The sequence below is a fragment of the Mastigoproctus giganteus genome, chromosome 8, assembly GCF_048544385.1.
Source record: "Mastigoproctus giganteus isolate SK-2022 chromosome 8, ASM4854438v1, whole genome shotgun sequence".
NCBI lineage: Eukaryota > Metazoa > Arthropoda > Arachnida > Uropygi > Thelyphonidae > Mastigoproctus > Mastigoproctus giganteus.
Genome location: NC_143582.1, coordinates 216,328,474 through 216,350,520, shown reverse-complemented (window position 1 = coordinate 216,350,520; position 22,047 = coordinate 216,328,474). Strand labels below are relative to the sequence as shown.

The 22,047-nt window shown below is 37.1% G+C and overlaps 1 protein-coding gene across 1 annotated transcript in view; it reads left to right on the top strand.

Annotated features, from left to right (window-relative positions):
• LOC150082281 (galectin-8-like) overlaps window positions 1-9,032 on the top strand; it is a 49,920-nt gene extending 40,888 nt beyond the window's left edge. The window contains exons 7-10 of the mRNA XM_090380471.1: window positions 967-1,005; window positions 1,149-1,211; window positions 2,958-3,046; window positions 8,705-9,032. Coding sequence (XP_090236597.1) covers window positions 967-1,005; window positions 1,149-1,211; window positions 2,958-3,046; window positions 8,705-9,032 — 519 coding nt within the window. The remainder of the gene's footprint in view (window positions 1-966; window positions 1,006-1,148; window positions 1,212-2,957; window positions 3,047-8,704) is intronic.
• The last annotated feature ends 13,015 nt before the right edge of the window (window positions 9,033-22,047 follow it).

The window sequence follows — 22,047 nt, the reverse complement described above, 5'->3', positions numbered from 1 at the left end:
AGATGTTATTTTTATATAAAAATACTGATAAAAATGTATAAAAATAGAAATATCAAAGACTACATCCTGTGAAACATAGATGGCTTCAAACTACATTTCTTATACATTAGTCTGGGTTAAACTTGCACTTTTTAACTTTCTTGGGCAGCTAGTTTTGGTGGTCGTTTCTCTTTTTAGCATGCATTATACAATCCCTGCAGAGTATATGTTAAATTATTCCACTCTTCTATGTGACAGGTTCTACAGAGACTCACTCTGTTGTTGTTGTTGCTTCCATTCCTTTCTATTGGGGAAAACATCTCAGGGTATAGCCAAAATCCTGCAGAGTTATAACATACAAGTTGTACAAACTCCAGGTGGGAAATTACAGACTGCATATCTCCCTCTAGAGACCTCCATATACCATTAACGAATTGCACTTCATTGAGTGTGTGCAAAATTACCAGTTTTTAGATAAACACACACAACGAAGTACACTTTAGAAAGATAGCATATTCTGGTTTTTTGTAGCCTTTTTTTTAATTTAAAAATTCACCCTATGGAAATATAAACACAAGCAGAATAAAGAGGTGAATTACTTCAAAGTAGTTCGTAAATAATTATTATATTAAAAATTTAATAACTAAGTAGAGCATAGAAAATAAATTATTAGTTTAAAATAAATTATTATTTTGAGGAATATGTTATTTCATTCTTCCAAGTTTTCATTTGGTAATAAGAGTAGCATAGCAGAACAATGCTCATTAATATTATATAGTTAAATGTATCCTATGAAAATAGTGAAAAATTCTGTGATATATAAAGTTGAGTCAGTTTAACAAAGTCGAAATACAGGATAATATGTGATACATTTGAATTGATGGTTCTTGTACTTTAATGGAGTGGTGTATAATGAAAATATTAATCTGCAGTTTTTAGATAAACTTATTGAAGTACTCTGTTTCATTTAATTGTATTTATTTATAGGTACTTTCTGGACACAACACTTTAGGAAGTGGTAATCCTGTGAGTAAACTTGAATTCTAATGTATATATAATATAAATCTTTAATTTTAAACTTAAAATATAGCAATAAATGAAACTTCCAGTGACTTTAATTTTTAGATAAATTTATTCAGTAGTCTTCATTTTACTTCATATTTTAACAGGCACTCAATCAAAACAGTTCAGGAACTTCTGCAAAACCAAGATATGCAGAAGTCAGTAATCCAGTAAGTAAACTAAAAATTTAATTTAATGACTGCATTAACTTCACTTATGACAGTTATTTCTATAATCTATATGTATAATTTACTTTGTCTATGAATCCATCACACTGTAAGATGAAGCCATGAACATTTTTCAGTGAGTTGCCTTGCAATCGTGCTACTGTTTCTAATACAAAAAAAAATAAAAATCCTTTTTCTTGAAATGGCAAAGAGCATGCCACACTTTCACAACATGCCTCATCATTGTTCCTACTTAAGACATATCATGAATAACAAACGAAGTACTTGTAAAATTAGAGCAATGGCTTCAGACATATGAAAGCTATAAAACCTTACTGTTCCTGAGTTGGCAAAAGTTCCTGTAATCATATGGCTTCATTTTACTTGCAGTGGAATAGCCTTGATATTTAAAGGAGTTACAGATGTGGTTAACAAAGTTGACATGTAGCATACAAGTTACCGCAGATATTTATGTTGGTGTGCATATTTAGTTTATTTATTTACAGATTTTAATTATATAATTATTTTTATTTCACATATACAATCAAACTTGGTTAGACATCAATGAGAGGATCAAAATATTCTTGAATGTTAAAACTGAGTGATGCTATAACCATTAACCCAACATTCTGTTTAATCAACAAGGTTATTTTTAGTTTGACAGAGAAGTTACAGTAGTGGCGGCATCCTATTTTTACTGAAAAAAAAACAGCTGCACTGCAAAGTCAACCGAAGAAAATTATAATGAATGTTTGTAGTGAGTTAGAACCCCATCCTGAGAAGTGAAGTCATGAAATTGTTTAATTAATGGCCAAATTTACTGGAATCTCAAGAGCTTTGCCATACAAGTAAGGAAAGAATTCAAGAACAAAGATCAGATAACATGGTACCATGCACTAATTTCACAAAATCAGCAATAGAAGTCCATATTTACATAATGAATGCCTAATTAGGTGCTTCATGATAACAATAAGTTACCTATGTTATTAAGAGCAGTAGTGCATCATTTACTACATAATCTCAGCTTTGTAGAGTATACCAATACCCTTCATCCTTAGGGTCACCATAAAAAAATATTATCTGAGACACACTTAAAAGTGGATTACTGTTCAAAGTACGATGCCAAATGAATGATTTACAAAGTCTAAAATACATATTGCAGTCAGCTCATTGGAAAGTGATGTTGCAGTAGAAGTGTGCAATTTCAAAATTTATATGGAGGATTTTTAACTGATTTAATTTTGATGATACAGTTGGGTTTTTGCTATTTCCAAGGTTGCTAAAACCAAGTTTGACTAAAATCAATATACTTATATTGTATATTTCTTTGTATTATAAATAATGTTTTAATCACTATATCTGTTTTGTTTGTCTATCAGTTATTCTTTTCTGCTTTCTTTTCCATGAGTTTTATCATTTGTTATTTTTATATCAATCTGGTTCTCCTGATTCTACTTACTTGACATTTAAGCTTCTAACATTGATGACACCTCTGTTGATTATTTGTATATTTAGTGTTACCCACTAAAAATATGAGAAGGTACATCATGTTAGTAGCTCAAGGCATACACATTTTTCTAAGATAACCCAGCCTATCACAGCAAAGTTTTCAGCTTATAATTTATACATTTGGTAGGTTTACTCCCATATAAGTATAAGAAATATAAACATGCTGATTAAGAAGCTTTTAAGTGTGCACTTGTATTTCTTTTTTCTTTTGTTAGCTAAAATGTTATTCTTATCTTTTAGATTATCCCTCTTTATCATTCATTGCCAAATGGTATTTATCCTGGTCTAATGATAACTATTAGTGGCCGTCCATCTTCCAAACCATACAGGTAAGTTTCTTTCTACCAAGAAATTTAATTGTGGCATTCTTTATTAATTGCAAGCCTTTCAGATTTGAGTAGTGAACTTAAAGCACTTAGGTCTCTAGACTTCTCCTTAGGCTTATTATGTGATATGGATGCACTCATTAATGAAACTGTTAACAGCATCCTTTCCACCATCATAAATCACATCACAAAATCTAAATCAGGTAGCAGATATCCTTTCTGGTATAACTTATAAAACATCTGTAAAATCAAATTGCAAAAACTTTAAAAAAAAATACAGAGGCTGAGGAATTCCACATAATCCTACTGTGTTCAACATCATTATCTGAAATAAGATTAAAGGTTAATAGGTAAAGTATGTCTGAACTACATAAAATCCATTCAGGATAGCTTGATATATAGGAAAAGACATCAGAAGAATCTTCGTGAATTTTATGAAACAAAACCTGATCAGCATATCCAGTCTCCCCTAGGCTTGCTATACACACTCAAAATAGCCAACTCAAGTTTGTAATTAACACATTCCTATCACTTAGGGTACAAACACAATGAAGTATATGGATGCTTGGACAATGAAAGTGATTACCAAAGCAGAGGGGAAACCATTGATCACACTTGCTGTCAGATTTGAATACTTGCTCTTTGAAAACTAGTAATAAAATCTGACTGACTGTGTGAAAAATCAAAGAGTGAAAATATCTGCTGTGGCTGATATTTGCCCATGCCATGAAAACTCTAGTGAAAGTGCCCGCATGTCTTTGAACAGTTTTCATGAATGAACAAATGTTCCATTGCACATTTTCAGACTATTTAGACTGAACATATCATGTTAAGTCTAAATAGTCTGAAAAGACTGTGAGCAGAAAAGACTGAACTGCAGAGTCTACAGTTCAGTTCTTTCCACTTTGAAACCACTTAACGATGATATTCTCACTAATATTCTAGTAGCTGATAAATGATTTTGATACCGCTCTTGAAAAGCCTCTACTATACTACTGTTCCAGATAACATATCAATAATCTTTTGAAGAATTCACTCACCACCTGCAACACCATATTATTTTTGTCTGTCAAAACTGGGAAGTATCCTGGCCATCTTAAGCAAGTAAATATTAATCATCTTTAAGGTACTGCTGATTTTGTAAACACCTATAGGCTAATTTCACTGTGAAAACAGTATAGTAAAAAGATTCAATGCATCTGTAAACATCTCTTTGCTTACTTCAGTCCATTTATGATCTGCCAGACTTTATTAGTATTTCTCCTTGATCATCATCAACAATAAACAAAATGACTCTTGACAAATTCTCTTTGATTCAACTTAGAGGGTTCACTAAAAATCCAACAAAGTCAGTATCTTATTCTCCCCTCCCAGCTCTCCATTAGCGTTCAACCTTCTGATGGAGAAGGTTGATCATAGCCATAATAATAAAGTTATTGTATAATCATAGAGCTTATTATTATAAAGAAGCTCTATGATTATAAACAAGTGCAGTCAAGTCAGTGATTTACGAATTATTTTCTCAAAAAATGGATGTTTTGATGTCCAGTGGCTAGCAAGGCCTTTAAAACTTAGTTTTATCAAGAGAGACACACTCCGATGTAAGTACTACAGATATGAAGTTGTACTCTAAAAGACAACATGAGTTTGGTTCCCCTCTCTGGAGCTACCAGAAAACACATTTTTAAAAAATCAAAGTAATACAAAAAAACTTAGATTGATATAGCACCTTCAGGAACTGGCTTTTCTAATATACTTTTCTTACGAGTCACTTTGCAACTATTTGATCCTGAAACATCTCTTCATTAGAAGAGCAACATGGCCAGGAACGTAGGATGCCCTGTAATCATTCACAATATAAACTTCCATGTACCCTCTAGAAAAATTCAGAATATACACCGATGAGCCAAAACATTATGACCAGCGAGTCGTTATACAAATCGAAGCAACTGCAGGTGAACTACAGTGCATGCGTGGATCGGGACATGGTATAAAAAACACCTGATACTGAGCTCGGTTAATCAGTGTTACTCTTGGTCTTCAGATGGAAAAGGCAGCGGACTTAGGCAAGTTTGACAAAGGCTAAATTGTAATGGCCAGACGACTGGGTCAGAGCATATCCGAAATGGCACAGCTGGTGGGGTGCTCAGAGTCAGCTGTGGTTAGTACCTACCGAAAGTGGTCCGAGGAGGGAAAACCCATGAACTGCCAGTGGGGTGTTGGACGACCACGGCTCATCGATGCTCGAGGTGAGTGAAGGCTCTCCCGGATGGTATGTGGCAACAGAAGGTGACTGTGGTGCAACTCACTGGTAATTGGAATGCTGGTGACGGGAGTAATGTGTCACAACACACAGTACATCAAACCCTGCTAAAAAGGGGACTGTGTAGCCACAGGCCACTGAGTATCTAATGCTAACGACGGTTCACTGGCAACAGTGCCTACAATGGGCAACCGAGCATTGAAACTGGACCTTGAGTGATTGGAAGAAGGTTGTCTGGTCCACTGAACAACATTTCCTGTTACACCACGTAGACAGCCTACATGTGTGTGTCGTTAACTTGGGGAAGTGATAGTACCTGGATGCACTGTGGGACGAAAACAAGCTGGTGGCAGCCGTGTCATGCTTTGGGCGATGTTCTGCTGGGATACCCTGGGTCCAGTCATCCATGTGCTGGGCATTGTGATGTCTACCACATACCTAAACATCATTGCTGATCAGGTACACCCTTTCATGGCAACAGTCTTCCCCTCTGGCGGTGCCGTCTTTCAGCAGGATAATGCGTCATGCCACACCGCCCGGATTGTTCAAGACTAGTTTGCGGAACATGAGGAAGACTTCCAGGTATTTCCCTGGCCTCCAAATTCCCCAGACATCAATCCCATCAAGCATCTGTGGTTTGTGTTGGAACAGCAACTCCGATCTGCTGCATCTCAGCCATGGACATTACAGGAGTTAAAGGATCTGTTGGTTATGTGTTGGTACCAGATACCACAAGACACATTTAGAAATCTTGTAGCATCCATGCCTCACCGGGTACAAGCTGTTTTGGCTGCATGTGGAGGACCAACATCATATTAGATAGGTGGTCATAATGTTTTGGCTTATCGGTGTAATTACATTATGTATCCTATTCAAAATTTGATATCAAAAAATATAGTCACTTTAATCCTCTAGCTGGCACACACCTAAGTCATACCATTTGCACATGAGTTCTCCATGATACCAAGGAAATATTTCAAATAAAGGCAATAGATGATTTAAAATTGGGCACTTCTTAATTTATTTGTTGTCTTGACAGTATAGTGAATATAAGAAAAAATTTATAATCTTTAAATTATTATTTTAATTAATTTATTTTTTTTATAAATTAACATTGAACCAGGATTAAAAATCTCCTCAACAAATATTAGATATTTTCCTACACATATAATGTACACCGAGATATCCTCCTGGCGAATATCTTTTAAGCATATATGGCAAAAACATAGTTTTAAACTTAGTTTAAAGTTTTACAATAAAAGTTTAAGTATACATTTTTAAGAATAAAAACTTTTAAATGCTTATAATAAGTTTTTCAATATATATAGTTTGTTTTAAAAAACAATTGGAGAATATGAGAGCCACATTTGATTCAGTCACTTTTCCGCACTTGGCTGAATTTCTGAAATGAAGCATATAATGTATGTGAATCAGATCACAAATAAAAGTCAACAATAAATCTAAAACAAAATTGATAATATTGTATGCTGATATAATAATAAAAGCTTATTATTTTATTTTTTAGTATTGTGGACAATAATAATGGACAATAACAATGTGGACAATAACAATAAATACAGAACTGAAGTGTCGTGTTCATTCGGAAATTTTGTGTAATATCCGTGGCACATTAGTGACTGCTGTATTTGGCATGCCAAGCTATTCTAGCTGATTCTGATTATTTGGTTTTTTAGGAGCATTATCAACTAAGGCCATATTGCTCTGGGAATATGCAGTGGTTATTCCCTGACCTTTCTGCATCCTCTGTATTTGGTGGGCATGGGCTCGAACCCCAGTCTAATCAAGAAGTGTGTGCTATGCACTGCTGCTCCTGCCCACCTGGCTATGTAGGTGCCAATTCTAGCTGAACACTTGCGCTAAAACAATTGGCAAAAAGACATAAAAATTAAAATAAGAATTACACTTACATGACCAGCTGAGCAGAATGTAAAGCCCACATTTTTTTTAGTGTTTTGGTTGCATTGTCATGGTTGTTGCCAGGTTAACAGGCTCTTCAGAGCTGCGAACAATACAGATTTCTTCACGAATCCTGAAGCAGCAAATATACAGATTTAAACCAGGGAAGCAGTAAATGCACAGATTTCAATCAGGGAATGTACCTGTTCCCTAAGTATCTCCAACCAAGCCAATGGCCATGTCTGGTTACATTCTGTTATTTCTTTTAGTTTTTTTTTCCCTTCCCAGGAGGCTGTTTTTTACAGTTTTACACTTTGAAATGGATATTTAAAAATGTGAAAAAATGTTTTGTCACATATGCACTATTATTGGTACCACTTTTGTATGCATTCTTTTAAATGAAATAAATAAAAAAAAATAGCTGGACCAACAGAGCTAAAGTCACATCATAGGCAGTTTCAGCTTGCAGCCTTACTTTGGCTAGGTTCTTATCTGGCAGGAATGCGGAATAAATCAACTGTAATGCACAAATGTCATCAGGTTGTCAAGAATATACCAATGATCTTAGGGAGACAGTGTTGGCAAACATAATATAGACTTCCTTTCCATCTTAATAACTCTGACTTGCTGGTGCTTTGTTCCTGATGACATAAAAGTTCGTATTAGACTAATAGCCCCTTGTGCCACAGCACTTGCAGAAAGATTCATTTTTATAGATATTTTTTTTTGGAAATGTATGTCTGTTAGTGGCACATCAACTGCGGAACAGATAGAGCAACAACCCTATCTGAGTGAAGCTTTACAGAGGTACAAAATATTTTATGCCAATTTAAAAAGATATAGAAATTAATGCTTTGCCCTTTGGCACAGACTAATTTCTCCACCTCTAGGTGCACAAAATTGTCTTTTTTCTTTTTTTGTATTAATAGGAATGGGCCACAGAAATTAGCTATTGCCTCAGCTGTATGGGGAAAGCAAAATTATTTTGAGAAATAACACTCACACTTATGTTCTGTATTGCTGCCCATACTGCCAGGGGACCATGTTGCCCCTCCAGTGATAGTGCCATAATATAAGTAATAAATAAATAACGATAAAAAAATAATGTAATACAAATGTATAAACTATGTAATGTAATGTAAATACATATTTACATTACTTATAATAAAAACAAAATTATTTTAGTTTCTTTTTTTATTTATAAAGGCACAGGTTTGAGACTTGGCCATAGCTGTAAAAATGTCTAGTCCTGCTCTGTTTTGCTTAAAGCAGATGTTCCCAACTTTATTTGATTTACAATGCAAGTCCAATTTATTAGATTTTTCCAAGACCTATTTGAAAATTACACTTGTGAAAAATAATGAAAAGGCACACACTTTTGCCTAGCAATGTAATATATAGCAACATCCTGTTTGGGAACCTCTGATTTAAATTAATTAAGCCCTTTTAGTGAATACAGATATTATTTTTAAATGTTCCAGGTTTGAAATAAATCTCCAGATTGGAAGGTCTCAAAATCCATTACCGGATTTTGCATTACACATTTCTTGTCTTTTTGATCAGAAGGCTGTTATTCGAAATTCAAGGATTCACGGTCAGTGGGGAAATGAGGAGAATCATAAACCTTATTTTCCTTTTCAGCCAGCTACTAGTTTTGATCTGCTTATTAACATAAGTAATGAAAAATATTTCATCTCTATCAATGGTCAACAATTTGCAGAGTACCAACATCGTTTTTTGCCACTTAGTAATATAAATATGCTCACTATTGAAGGAGATGTTATTATATCTTCTGTTCGCTTCCAGTAAATGCAAAACTCCTTTTTTTTATGCTTATAAATTATGCAAATGCTTATTAGGAAACAGGTTATGTAACGGAAGCAGTTTATAATGAATCATAGAGTATCCATATTTAATCAATAATAAAAAATTGTTTATTCAGTATTCATATTTGTTAAAAATACAAAAAATTTCTATTACTAAATATGAATAAAACTTTTTATCAATGGAACATATTGTATCCCTTTCAAACATGCTATTCTGTAGATCTTCAAATTAAATTTGTTGTTGTTGAGAAAATTTCATAAACTTGATTGCTAACCCTTGATCAAAAAGATTTGTTCAAATTCATAATGGATGATGATGTTTCTTCACAGATGTACGTACATACGCCAAAACAGTGATGCAATTTTCAAAGGTTGCTTTCTGATTACTCTTCTATTTAGATTCAACAAGGTGTTTGAAATGAAGTATAAAAAATTCTCAATGTTTGTTTTTTAAATTTGCAGAACATTGTAAATATCTATTAAACTTTAGCTTTTGTCATAAATGTAAAAAGAATTAATAAAAATCTCAAACATAGCTTGATTTACTTGCAGATCTTATGTTTGGCAAGTGGTACTTCTAAATATGAAATGTACTTTAACACTTTCTTTTTATTTTATTACCAGCAAATGCTGTTCAATTATCAAAAGTTTATAATTTACATATAAAGCTCAATAAAGTTTTAAGAAAATGCCATAGGTGATTTGCACCCATCATGGGCGGCTAGAGTCCTGCATCGGGTCAGGTCTTCAGAAATTTATAATCACATACACAATTTAATCATTTAGTCCTAACTTGCATCTATTTGTTAAGACAGTTTGGGAGCTTCCTTATGTAGTAAGGAATGTTAAACCAAACAGCCACTCTTTGTATTCAAATCCTGAAACACTTTTCCTGTCTTCAAAACAGTTTTTATTTGAACCTCCAGCTGAAATTTAGTATCCGGTACCCTGGGCATGGCAGATGAACAGTCAAAGTGGAGGATTGGTTCTGTCGAAGTGAAGAACATAACTGGTAGCCACTGTACGTAGCCTACGAACTGAAGAATGTGATTGCTCCTCCCTTACGTGATACATGATGAGTTACAGGGAAAGACTACGTGAAGCACATGAACTGAGAATAATAGTTGCATTTAGAAGGAAAAAACACTTATAGAATGGTTATGTTTTTAATCGACTTTCATTTTTGTTTAGTGAAAAAAAGGTTATGTTTTTTGCAACTTTGGGACGGATTCAAGCAAAAGAAGCAGCACATCATTCAATTGGACAGTTCATTGGCCATGCCCAGAGGTACCGGCCACTCAATTTTTACTGAACCTTCAATACACGGACTGGAGATGTGCAAATGTGTCCCCAATTCACAAAGGGAGATCAAATCGTGACACGAGTAATTACAGACCAGTTAGTTTAACCTCTGTTCCTGGTAAAATAATGGAGTCACTGGTTAAAGATGCATTGCAGGATCATCTAGACAAGACTGCAGCAATAATTCAGACACAGCATGGGTTTGTTAAGGGAAAGTCTTGTCTGACAAATTTGATTGGTTATTATGATGTGCATACAGAGGAACTGGATGCAAAAATTAATTTTGATATCATATACTTGGATTTCAGGAAAGCTTTTGACACTGTTGCGCATGGAAGACTACTGTACAAATTGGAGCAGAATGGTATTAAGGGTAAGTTGCTACAATGGATAAAAGGATGGTTGAGTGGGAGAAGACAGAGGGTGGTAATCAATGGGTGCTGCTCTTCGTGGACTAATGTTATTAGTGGAGTCTCACAGGCTTCGGTGTTGGGTCCACTGTTGTTTTGTATATTTATCAATGATATTGATGAAGGTATATCAGGCTTATTATTGAAGTTTGCAGATGATACAAAGGCTGGCAGGGTTGTTAATAACAGTAATGGCACTGTGTTACTGCAACAGGATCTAGAAAATTTGGGCAGACAGGCTGAGAAGTGGCAACTGAAGTTTAACATTGAAAAATGCAAAATACTGCATATGGGTAGAAGTAACCCCAGAGAAACGTACCAACTGTGTGGTACTACACTTATGAAGGTAGAAAATGAAAAAGACCTGGAAGTAATTGTACAGTCAGATATGAAGTTTTCTGAGCAATGCAGACAGGCTGCCAGGGCAGGTCATGGAGTGTTGTCAATGATATACAGGAATTTGTTAGCAGGGAAAAGGAGGTGATTGTCCCTCTGTATAAGGCAATGGTCAGGCCACGCCTTGAGTATTGTGTGCAGGTCTGGAGGCCTCATTTTAGGAAGGATGTAGATTTGCTTGAGCGTGTACAGAGAAGGGCAACAAGATTGGTGAGGGGAATGAAGGGGTCCTCTTACCAGGAGAAGCTTAAGTTCTGCAAATTGCAGCAGCTGGAGACTAGGCACCTGCGAGGTGATATGATTGAGGTGTACAAGGCCTTGAATGGGTTGAGCACGCTGAATTCTGATGGGATTCTTCCACTTGTTCAGATTACGAACCTAAGGGGGCATAAATTGAAATTGAGGAAGGACAGATGTAGAATAGATGTGCGGAAATTTGCCTTTAGCCAACAGGTGGTTAATTGCTGGAACAAACTTCCATCTGTCGTTGTGGAAGTTGATAGGTTAAATAAATTTAAGGTGGAACTGGACAAATATTTGGAGGGGATTGTAATTTTTTTTGGCTGATGCTGTATTAGTTCATATGCTTGCTTTCTTGCATCACATACCACTACTACTACTACACAAAATAGAAAACATTGCTATGACTTGGCCAGCATACTTCTGTAGGTTATAAAAAGATCACCATATTTGGTGTCTGTTTCTCTTGTTCATTCACGGAATTTGCTTTGTTACAAAATAGAGTACATTAGCATTTTAGCATTAGCAAATGATGCAAGAAATCAAGCTTATACAGCATCAGCCAAAAAAAAAAAAAAAAAAAATGATCCCTCCCCTTTCACTTATTCATTCCATCCAATAGTTTGTCTAGTTCTTCCTCGAATTTATTTAAACTATCAACTTCCACAATGACAAATGGAAGTTTTTTTTGTTCCAACGGTCAACCACCCAATGGCTAAAGGCAACCTCTTTTGAAGATATGTAGATTTTTCTGATTTTTATGTGGCTGTTAAGAGAGCAGTAATTATAAATCACATTTGAATATTTTTTTATTAGATAATATAGTAGCTCTGATCCCTATAATCCTCAGAGATGGAATTCAAAGAGCCACCAGCATTAAACCAAAATGTGAATGCCAGATTGGACTGGTAGTTAGTGTGCTTAACTAGTAATTAAATGTCAGAGGTTTGAATTCCATCTCTTGTATAAGTGTTGCTATTGCTAAATATTTTTTTATATGCCATATAAATGATGCAGTATTTCAGCAATCAAATCAACTTAAAAACTAGATGCATGCTACTGTACTAATATATATCGAACTAGTACTGAATGTTTAACAAAATGAATGTATTTTTTGCAACTTTGAAAACTCTAATTTCATATATTGCATGGAAACTCAAATCAGACAACATCTTTACATTTGCATTGTCCTGAAACAGAGCAAAACTAGTCTTGAGACAGCCTCATCTTTTAAACAAATAGCCAGTTCTCGCCAGAGGTAGCAGTTGTTAGTGACTTATTCGTCTGGGAAATATATTGTGTTAAAAGAATAGGTGGACTACAACTAGGCCGTGTCTACCAGCTGCTAATGTAAATGATGTCTACAACATCATTGACTATCATATTTTAAGGTCACAAAAGGTGATGTTATATATGTTGGTACTAATGATATTAAGAGTAGGAGATCTGAGAAATTTCTTAAAAAGCACAGGGCAGTGCCGAGAAAAAGTCATGAGTTAGGAATAAATTTGAAACTGTCTGCAATTCTGCTAAGACACAATAGGAGGAAATACATGATAAGGGCCTTATCAATCAGTTCAACCCTGAGCAGAGTGTGCATAGCTCATGAGGTAGAATTTTTCTCGGCATGGTCTGTGATCGTTAACAAGAGAGACTGTTTTTACAGGGATGGGATACACTTAAATAGAAGGGGGTGTTCTATTTAAGTAGGGGCAAATATTCCCTTCTATTTCTTAAATAGAAGGGAATATATGCTGATGCTACCAAAGCAGTGTTAGGAAAAATACTAGCCTGGGAGGGAATGCACAAACTAATAGATTAATAGCAGCCACAAAAAGAGGTGAAAGTGATCTTTGCACTGCTTCTTTTGGGACATACAGCAGCCCAAAATGAGGTATAGGATATTACAAAGCCTGCTAGAGAGGTCATCATGCAACAAGAAAATATATGAGGTAGGAGTATTAAAAGCAAAAACAGGCACATGTATATTTGTACACTAATGCTAGAAGTATAGTTAAACAAATCTGATGAATTTGAAGTACCAGTTAAGTCAACAAATGTAGATATAGTTGGGATAGCGGAAACTCAGATGTAAGAAACATGGAATTTGAATGTGGTGAGTATAATATGTCCATAAAGAATAGGCAGGACAGGGGGGAAAGGAATAGTTCCCTTGGTTAAAAAAGCACATAGAATTTAAGGCAATGCACTCAAGTTGGCCAGTGCAATGTTACGTCAGTTTGGTGTGATATAAACACTGAGAAAACTAAAACAGAGTGGGAGTCTGGTATAAGCCCAATGACTGATAATTATAATGAAGTAGATCAGAATTAATGTCTTATAATTAGAGACTTAAACTTTCTGGATACTGACTAGAACCTGTGGGTTCTAGTCAGTATCCAGAAAGTATCAGTATCACTCACAAAAATATTCTTGATTTTCTGGATGTTTTCTACAACAGCATGTTAGAGAGGCAAAACGAGAAAGCATCACTTCAACCTGGTTATCAAGAGTAACTCATCATGCATTAATAATATCCAGATTAAAGAACCACTAGATGGTAGTGATCATAATATATTGATGTACAATATACTTAAAGATATAACAATTTTCAAGGGTAAGGGGAAGGTATTTTACTTCCATAAAGTGACTACAGTCATCTTAAACAGTTTCTAAATTCTTTTCAGTTGGACCAACTGATGTTACCAATTGCAAATTCTAAATGAGAGCAAATCAGGAAAGTAATGATAAATGCTACGGAGCTTTTCATATGAAGTCAGTTCACAGTTTAGACCAAAATAGATGTCAGATGAATTGATGAGACTAGAGGCAGAAAGGAACATTGTATGAGATGATTATAAATTATCAGGGGCTGTGGAGTCCTATAGCAAGTACAAACTAGTCTGCAATCAGGTCACTAAAGGCATTAGAATTAGTAGAGGCATAAGATGCAAGAAATCAAGCTTATACAGCATCAGCAAAAATAAAACACTTTCCCATTTCACCCATCCATTCATTCCAAATGCTTGTCTAGTTCTGCACTGAATTTATTAAAGCTATCAACTTCCACAATGACAGATGGAAGTTTGTTCCAGCAATCAACTACCCACTGGCTAAAGGAAATTTCCGCGCATCTATTCGACAACTGTCTTTCCTCAATTTCAGTTTATGCCTCCTATGGTTTGTAATCTGAGCAAGAGAAAGAATCCTATCAGCATTTAGCCTGCTAAATCCATTCAAGACCTTATACACCTCAAACAGATTGCGTTGCGGGTTCAGATGTTGCAATTTCCAGAACTTAAGCCTTTCTTTGTAAGAACACCCCTTTGTTCCCCTCTACATCTTTCCTAAAATGAGGCTTCCAGACCTGTATGCAGTACTCAAGGTGTGGCCTATCCATTGCCTTATACAAGGGAAAAATCACCTCTTTCTCTCTGCTTCCAAAATTCCTGTATATCATTGACAAAACCCCGTGACTTACTCTGACTTTGCATTTGTCAATGTTAAACTTCAGTTGCCACTTCTCAGCCCAACTTTTCCAGATCCTGTTGCAGTAGCATACTGTCATTACTGTTATTAACAACTCTGCCAACCTTTGTATCACTGCAAACTTTGACATTAAGCTTGATATACCTTCATCAATATCATTGATAAATATACAAAACAACAATGAACCCAAAACTGAGCCCTTGGGGGACACCACTAATAACATTAATCCATGAAGAGTTGTGTCCATTGATTATCTGGGGTGAATGGGATCTGTCCATTCCAGGTATATCAAAGGAGGTGGCAAAGGAAGTAAGCAAACCCTTAGCCATAATTATGAGACCTCTCTCTCTCTCTCTCTCATAATTATTTCTTACTTTCTTCTGTTCTCCAGTATGGCATTAAGGGCAAGTTGCTCATTAGGAGCATGCTGAAACCATTCAAGGCTTTATACACCTCAATCAGATCACCTCGCAGGTGGCTAGTCTCCAGACACTGTAATTTGCAAAATTTAAGCCTTTCTTCTTAAGACTACATCCTTCTTAAAATGAGGCCTCCAGACCTGTATACAGTACTCAAGGTCTGATCTGACCATTGCCTTATATAAGGGGATAATCACCTCCTTATCCCTACTAGAAAAATTCCGGTATATCCTTGACAAGACACCATGAGCTACTCTTGCAGACCGTCTGCACTGCTGAGAAAGCTTCATATCTGACTGCACAATTACCCCCCAGGTCCTTTTCATTCTCTACCACTGTCAGTGTGGTACCACAGAGTTGATACGTTACTCTGGGATTACTGCTTCCCATATGTAGTACTTTATATTTGTCAATGTTAAACTTCATTTGCCACCTCTCAGCCCATCTGCTCAACTTTTCTAGATCCTGTTGCAGCAGTGTACTGTCATTAACAACCCTGCCAACCTTTGTATCGTCTGCAACCGTGGACATTAAACCTGATCATCAGTATCATTTATCAATACAGAAAACAAAAAATGGACCCAAAACTGAACCCTGAGGGACTCCACTAATAGCATTAGTCCACAAAGAGCAGTGTCCAATGATTACAACTCTCTGTCTTCGCTCACTCAACCGTCCCTTTATCCATAGCAGCAATTTGCCTCCAATGCCACACTGCTCCAATTTGTGCAGCAGTCTTCCATGTACATCAGTATCAAAGGCTTTTCTCAGATCCAAATATATGATATTAAAGTTATTCCCTGCATCCAGTTCCTTTGTGACTATATCATAGTATCCAATCAAATTAGTCAGACAAGACTTCCCCCTTAGCAAACCCATGCTGTGTCCAAGCTATAAGTGAAGTCTTGTCTAGATGATCCTACAATGCTTCTTTAACCAGTGCCTCCATTAATTTCCCTGGAACAGAAGTTAAACTATTAAAGGAGGCGGCAAAGCAACTAAGCAAACCCTTAGCCATAATTATGAGAGCATCCTTGGACTCAGGGGAAGTTTCCACGGACTGGAGATGTGCAAATGTATCCCCAATTCACAAAGGGGGGTCAAAGGGTGACACGAGTAATTACAGACCAGTTAGTTTAACTTCTGTTCTGGGTAAAATAATGGAGTCACTGGTTAAAGATGCATTGCAGGATCATCTAGACAAGACTGCAGCAATAATTCAGACACAGCATGGGTTTGTTAAGGGAAAGTCTTGTCTGACAAATTTGATAGGATATTATGATGTGGTTACAAAGGAACTGGATGCAAAAAATAATTTTGATATCATATATTTGGATTTCAGGAAAGCTTTTGACACTGTTCCGCATGGAAGACTATTGTACAAATTGGAGCAAAACGGTATTAAGGGTAAGTTGCTACAATGGATAAAAGGATGGTTAAGTGGGAGAAGACAGAGGGTGGTAATCAATGGGTGCTGCTCTTCTTGGACTAATGTTATTAGGGGAGTCCCACATGGTTCGGTGTTGGGTCCACTGTTGTTTTGTATATTTATCAATGAAATTGATGAAGCTATATTAGGCTTAATGTCGAAGTTTGCAGATGATACAAAGTTGGCAGGGTTGTTAATGACAGTAATGGCAGTGTGCTGCTGCAACAGGATTTAGATAATTTGGGCAGATGGGCTAAGTAGTGGCAACTGAAGTTTAACCTTGACAAATGCAAAGTACTGCATATGGGTAGAAGTAACCCCAGAGAAACATACCAACTGTGTGGTACTACACTTAAGGTGGTAGAAAATGAAAAAGACCTGGGAGTAATTGTGCAGTCAGATATGAAGTTTTCTGAGCAATGCACACAGGCTGCCAGGGCTGGTAATGGGGTTTTGTCAATGATATATAGGAATTTTGTTAGCAGGGAAAAGGAGGTCATTGTCCTTCTGTATAAGGCAATGATCAGGCCACGCCTTGAGTACTGCATACAGGTCTGGAGGCTTCATTTTAGGAAGGATGTAGATTTACTTGAGCGTGTACACAGAAGGGCAACAAGATTGGTGAGGGGAGTTAAGGGATCCTCTTACCAAGAGAGGCTTAAGTTCTGCAAATTGCAGTGGCTGGAGACTAGGCACCTGTGCGGTGATCTGATTGAGGTGTATAAGGCCTTGAATGGGTTGAGCACGCTGAATTCTGATGGGATCCTTCCACTTGTTCAGATTACGAACCTAAGGGGGCATAAATTAAAATTAAGAAAGGACAGGTGTAGAATAGTTGTGCGGAAATTTGCCTTTAGCCAGCGGGTGGTTAATTGCTGGGACAAACTTCCATCTGTCATTGTGTAAGTTGATAGGTTGAATTAATTTAAGGAGGAACTGGACAAGCATTTGGAGGAAATGGTGTGATTTTGTTTTTTTTTTTTGGCTGATGCTGCATAAGCTCATACACTTGCTTTCTTGCATCACATGTCAACATGTCTAATTAGTTCATCTGACATCCATTTAGGCCTTAAATCTTGAACAATATTTCTTTGTTGGTATGTAAAGCCTAGTAGCTTCCAAGATTAATTCTTTGAATGCTTCCCATTTTGAATTTGCTGTTGATAACATCATCAGTTGGTCCCACCATATAGAATTTAAATAATGTCTCAGACCACCATAGTCACCTTTACAAAAGCAAAAACCCTTCCCTTTACTCTTGATGGTAGTTTCCTCTTTGAGTAAATCCCACTTCACCACACTGTGTTCACTGCCACTTAGTGGTTCCTTTATCTGCAGATTCTTGATGCAAGAAGAATCACTACTGATACTCAGATCAAGAGTATTACTCCCTCTAGTTGCCTCCCAAACATTCTGCTGTAGAAAACAATCATCCAATAAATCCACAAAAGCCTTGCTAGTGTGTGAGTGACCAACCCACCAATTCCAGTCAATATTCGGGAAATTAAAATCCTCATTATAAGACACTCTAATTTACTGGCCTTCTCTGTTTCTCTGCACAATTGCTCATTATGCTCATCAGATTCATTAGGCCTATCACACACACCTGCTCTCATTTTTCCTTTCCTAGTGCTTATGTCACACCAAACAGACTCAACATTGCATTGTCCACCAACATCAATTGGATGCACTTCCTTCAATTTTATGTGTTTCTTAACTAACAGCATAACCCCTCCTCCCTTCCTGTCCTGTCTATCCTTTCTGTACACATTGTATTCCCAAAATTCCAGATCTGCACTACTTATGTCTGTGTGACACCATGTCTCTGATATTCCAACAATATGTGCCTTTGATGTCTTGACTAGCACTTCAAGCTCATCAAATTTATTAACTATACTCCTAGCATTGGTGTACATACAAGTATACATGCACCTGTTTCTACTCTTAGTTACCCTAACACAGACCGTGTATTTACTTGTTCCACTATGACTCCCAGCAGTCCTGGAAATTTCCATTGCCCTGCTTTCCAGGCTGCTGCTGAACTGCATTTCAATAGAAGTAGTGCAAGAATCACTTTTACCTCTGCCAGCGGCTACTGTTAATCTCTTAGTCCGTGTATCCCCCCCAAGCTAGCAGTTTTCCTACCCACCTAACTCTGCCTCAATAGCAACAGAAAATATTCTTGCACCTTTCTATTTTTCGTTCTTCTCTTTATTGGTGATTCTCTCGTAGCATAAGCTTCAAGTTTCCTTACACCATATGGATAATAATAATAATGTGGCTAGCAGTATATGGCTAATGATAATAATAATAATAATTTGATAATTATTATCAAATCGCACATTGCAATGTTATCAATTAACGTATTATTATTATTACTAGCCACATAGTGCAAGGAAGCTTGAGGCTTATGCTGCACCAGTCAAAAAAAAATTTCCAAGTTACCCTGAGAGGGAGAGAGAGAGAGAGAGAGCCAGAAGTAGATGGGAATCACCAAGAAAGAGAAGAATGGTGATATCCAGCTCAGGACCCTGGGTGTGTCAAGCCCATACTCACCAGATGTGAGCCGTGGGGGTATAAGACACACTTGCCTTTCAGTCATAAGGTCGTCCTTCTGTGGGCGACACTTACCTTTCTGTTATAAGATCCTTCTGTGAAAAAAAAACACTTATGATCACAATGGGCATATACCCCCATTAATAAGTACAAAGGGATATGCTGAGGCAATTCTGCATAGTCAGTTCTTAATTGGTAACACTGCAAAAAAGTGCGACAAACTTGCAGGAGTTGTAGGGGGCACAAAGATGAATCGGAATCACATAGCACTGCAGGGTCCAAAATGCCTTCATCATGCGGTAGAGGACGTTGAACGGGAGGTTACGTGAACAGCGATCCCGCTGGAAGTCAGCATTTGCGATCTGGTTCCCGAGGATGAGTATTCAAACGTTGAACTGGCTGACATGCACCTCGCATATGGAGCTGCGGACTGTAACGGGCGTGCTGCTCTGCGCTTGTACCAGGAACGTTTCCCGCACAGGCGTGCTCCTCATCATACGATTTTTGCATGTGTGCACGGAAGGTTACGTGAGACTGGTTGTTTCACAAGAGGTACCATGAATCGAGAGCGAACGACGAAGACGCCAGACAATGAGGAGAATGTCCTACGTCTTGCAGAAGGCAATCCGAGTATGAGTACTCGAGCGATAGGCCAACGATTGGGTATTTCCCAATCCACTGTATGGAGGATACTGTCAACAAACCAAATGAGTTCATACCATCTGCAATGCGTCCAATCATTGGAGCCTGTGGATTATCCACTCCAGAGGACTTTTGCTACTTGGTTTCTTCAACAGAAACGGTTCGCAAATGCTGACTTCCAGCGGGATCGCTGTTCACACGACCTCCCGTTCAACATCCTCTACTGCATGACGAAGGCATTTCGGACCCTGCAATGCTATGTGATTCCGATTCGTCTTTGTGCCCCCTACACCTGCAAGTTTGTCGCACTGGTAGTGAATCACCCTGTATGTACAAATTATTACAAATATATACAAATAATCACAAAATATACTCATATTATTTTCAGGCAATACAAAAAATCTGGCAATACCTGAAAACAATACTTAAAAATTAATAATTACCTATTCCCATTATTATTTTTATAACTATCGATTATTTTTATAATCAAATTCTTATCTAGTAAGGAAAATGTTTTTTATTCTTTCTGAAAATGAACGAAAAAAAAAATCTGTGGTAGTACATCGCCAGTATACAGGGTGTCTCAAAAATATTGGTACTTTAGATTGGAACATCTAAAGGAATGGGAATCGCATAGGAACCCATAATCGGAAACTTCACCATAAGTCAGTACACGGGGCTGTTCATCAGTTCGCCAGAGGAAAAATTTCTGGTTTACTCATTCAAGCAGTAGTCGCCGCACGAAGAGCATGCATCAATATATGAACTGTGAGCTGGCAGGCATGAACAAGTGACACCTAGTGTATGGATTAGCAGAAGGCCCACAGGGTTTGTGCCCCCATGTGGCACAACATTGCTTCGCAACAAATGTGTGGGCAGGTATGGTCGGTGACTGCTTAGTCAGCCCATACGTGTTACCATCCCGCACGAACTCCGCTAAATATTGGATCTTTATTGAACAAGTTCTACCAGAGTTACTTGACGATGTTCCAGCAAATGTGAGATGCAACATTTGGTTTCAACATGATGGGGTGCCTGTCCATTATGGAAGGTGTGTTTCGTGATCATTTGAACAAACGACACCTCAGTCTTCACCCCTACTCTAACTGAATATGCATTTTATTTATTTATTTTATTATTTTTATTTATTTATTTTATTATTATTATTATTTTATTTTATTATTATTTTATTTTATTATTATTATATTTATTTTTTTTATTATTGTTAATATTTTTTATTATTGTTATTTTTTTTAAAGCCCTTGCCACTGAAATCTTAGGAAATTAGGTGGCAGGGCCTGCCAGAGTACTTATTTCTAATGTGATCCCTCTATGCCTGACCTGCCTCCTTGGGACTAAGTGTGGGCAACGGGGGGGGGGTCCCACTAGGGGCCCAATGGCTAAAAGGTCAGAGGAACAACACAACATAAACATGTACCTTACACTTTAAAATCTCTGGCCTTCACAGTGTTCTATGTTTCACAAACAGAGTACACAACATGGAGATGGGGGAACCCCTGGGGCCGTTAGACAATGAACACTTTACTTTTACTTTAGTGAATCGTATTTTAACGGAGCAGTTCCGACTGGATGGAGCATGCACAACACTCACTGTATCTGCCTGTCTGTGCTGGGAATTGTCACGGAGCATGCGCGACACTCACCTTATCTGCAGTACTGTATACAGGGTGATTTAGAATTATGTTTCAGAAATCTGCATGAAGATCAGGAACACGACAACAATCAAGAATCATATCGGAACATATGGTCGCATGTGCAACCCAGATGCGCTACACGCCCACAAAGAGACAGGAAGACGCAAGACAGGTGACACCTAATGATAATTTATTAGACAAAGAGGAGTTTACACAACATGATTCTTTTAAAAGAAACTTTTAAAGTAGGTGTTCAAAGTTGCGGCCTGCAGATGTAATACACGCCTCGCAACCATGACGCATCGATCGACGAACGTTCACAAGAATGCGTGGTGTATCGGCAACAAAACCACTTGCAGCAACGGTCCGTGCCATCAGGTCCATGTCCGATTCCACAGGGGTTTCATACACTAGGCTTTTCATGTAGCCCCAAAGAAAAAAATCAATAGGGAACAGGTCT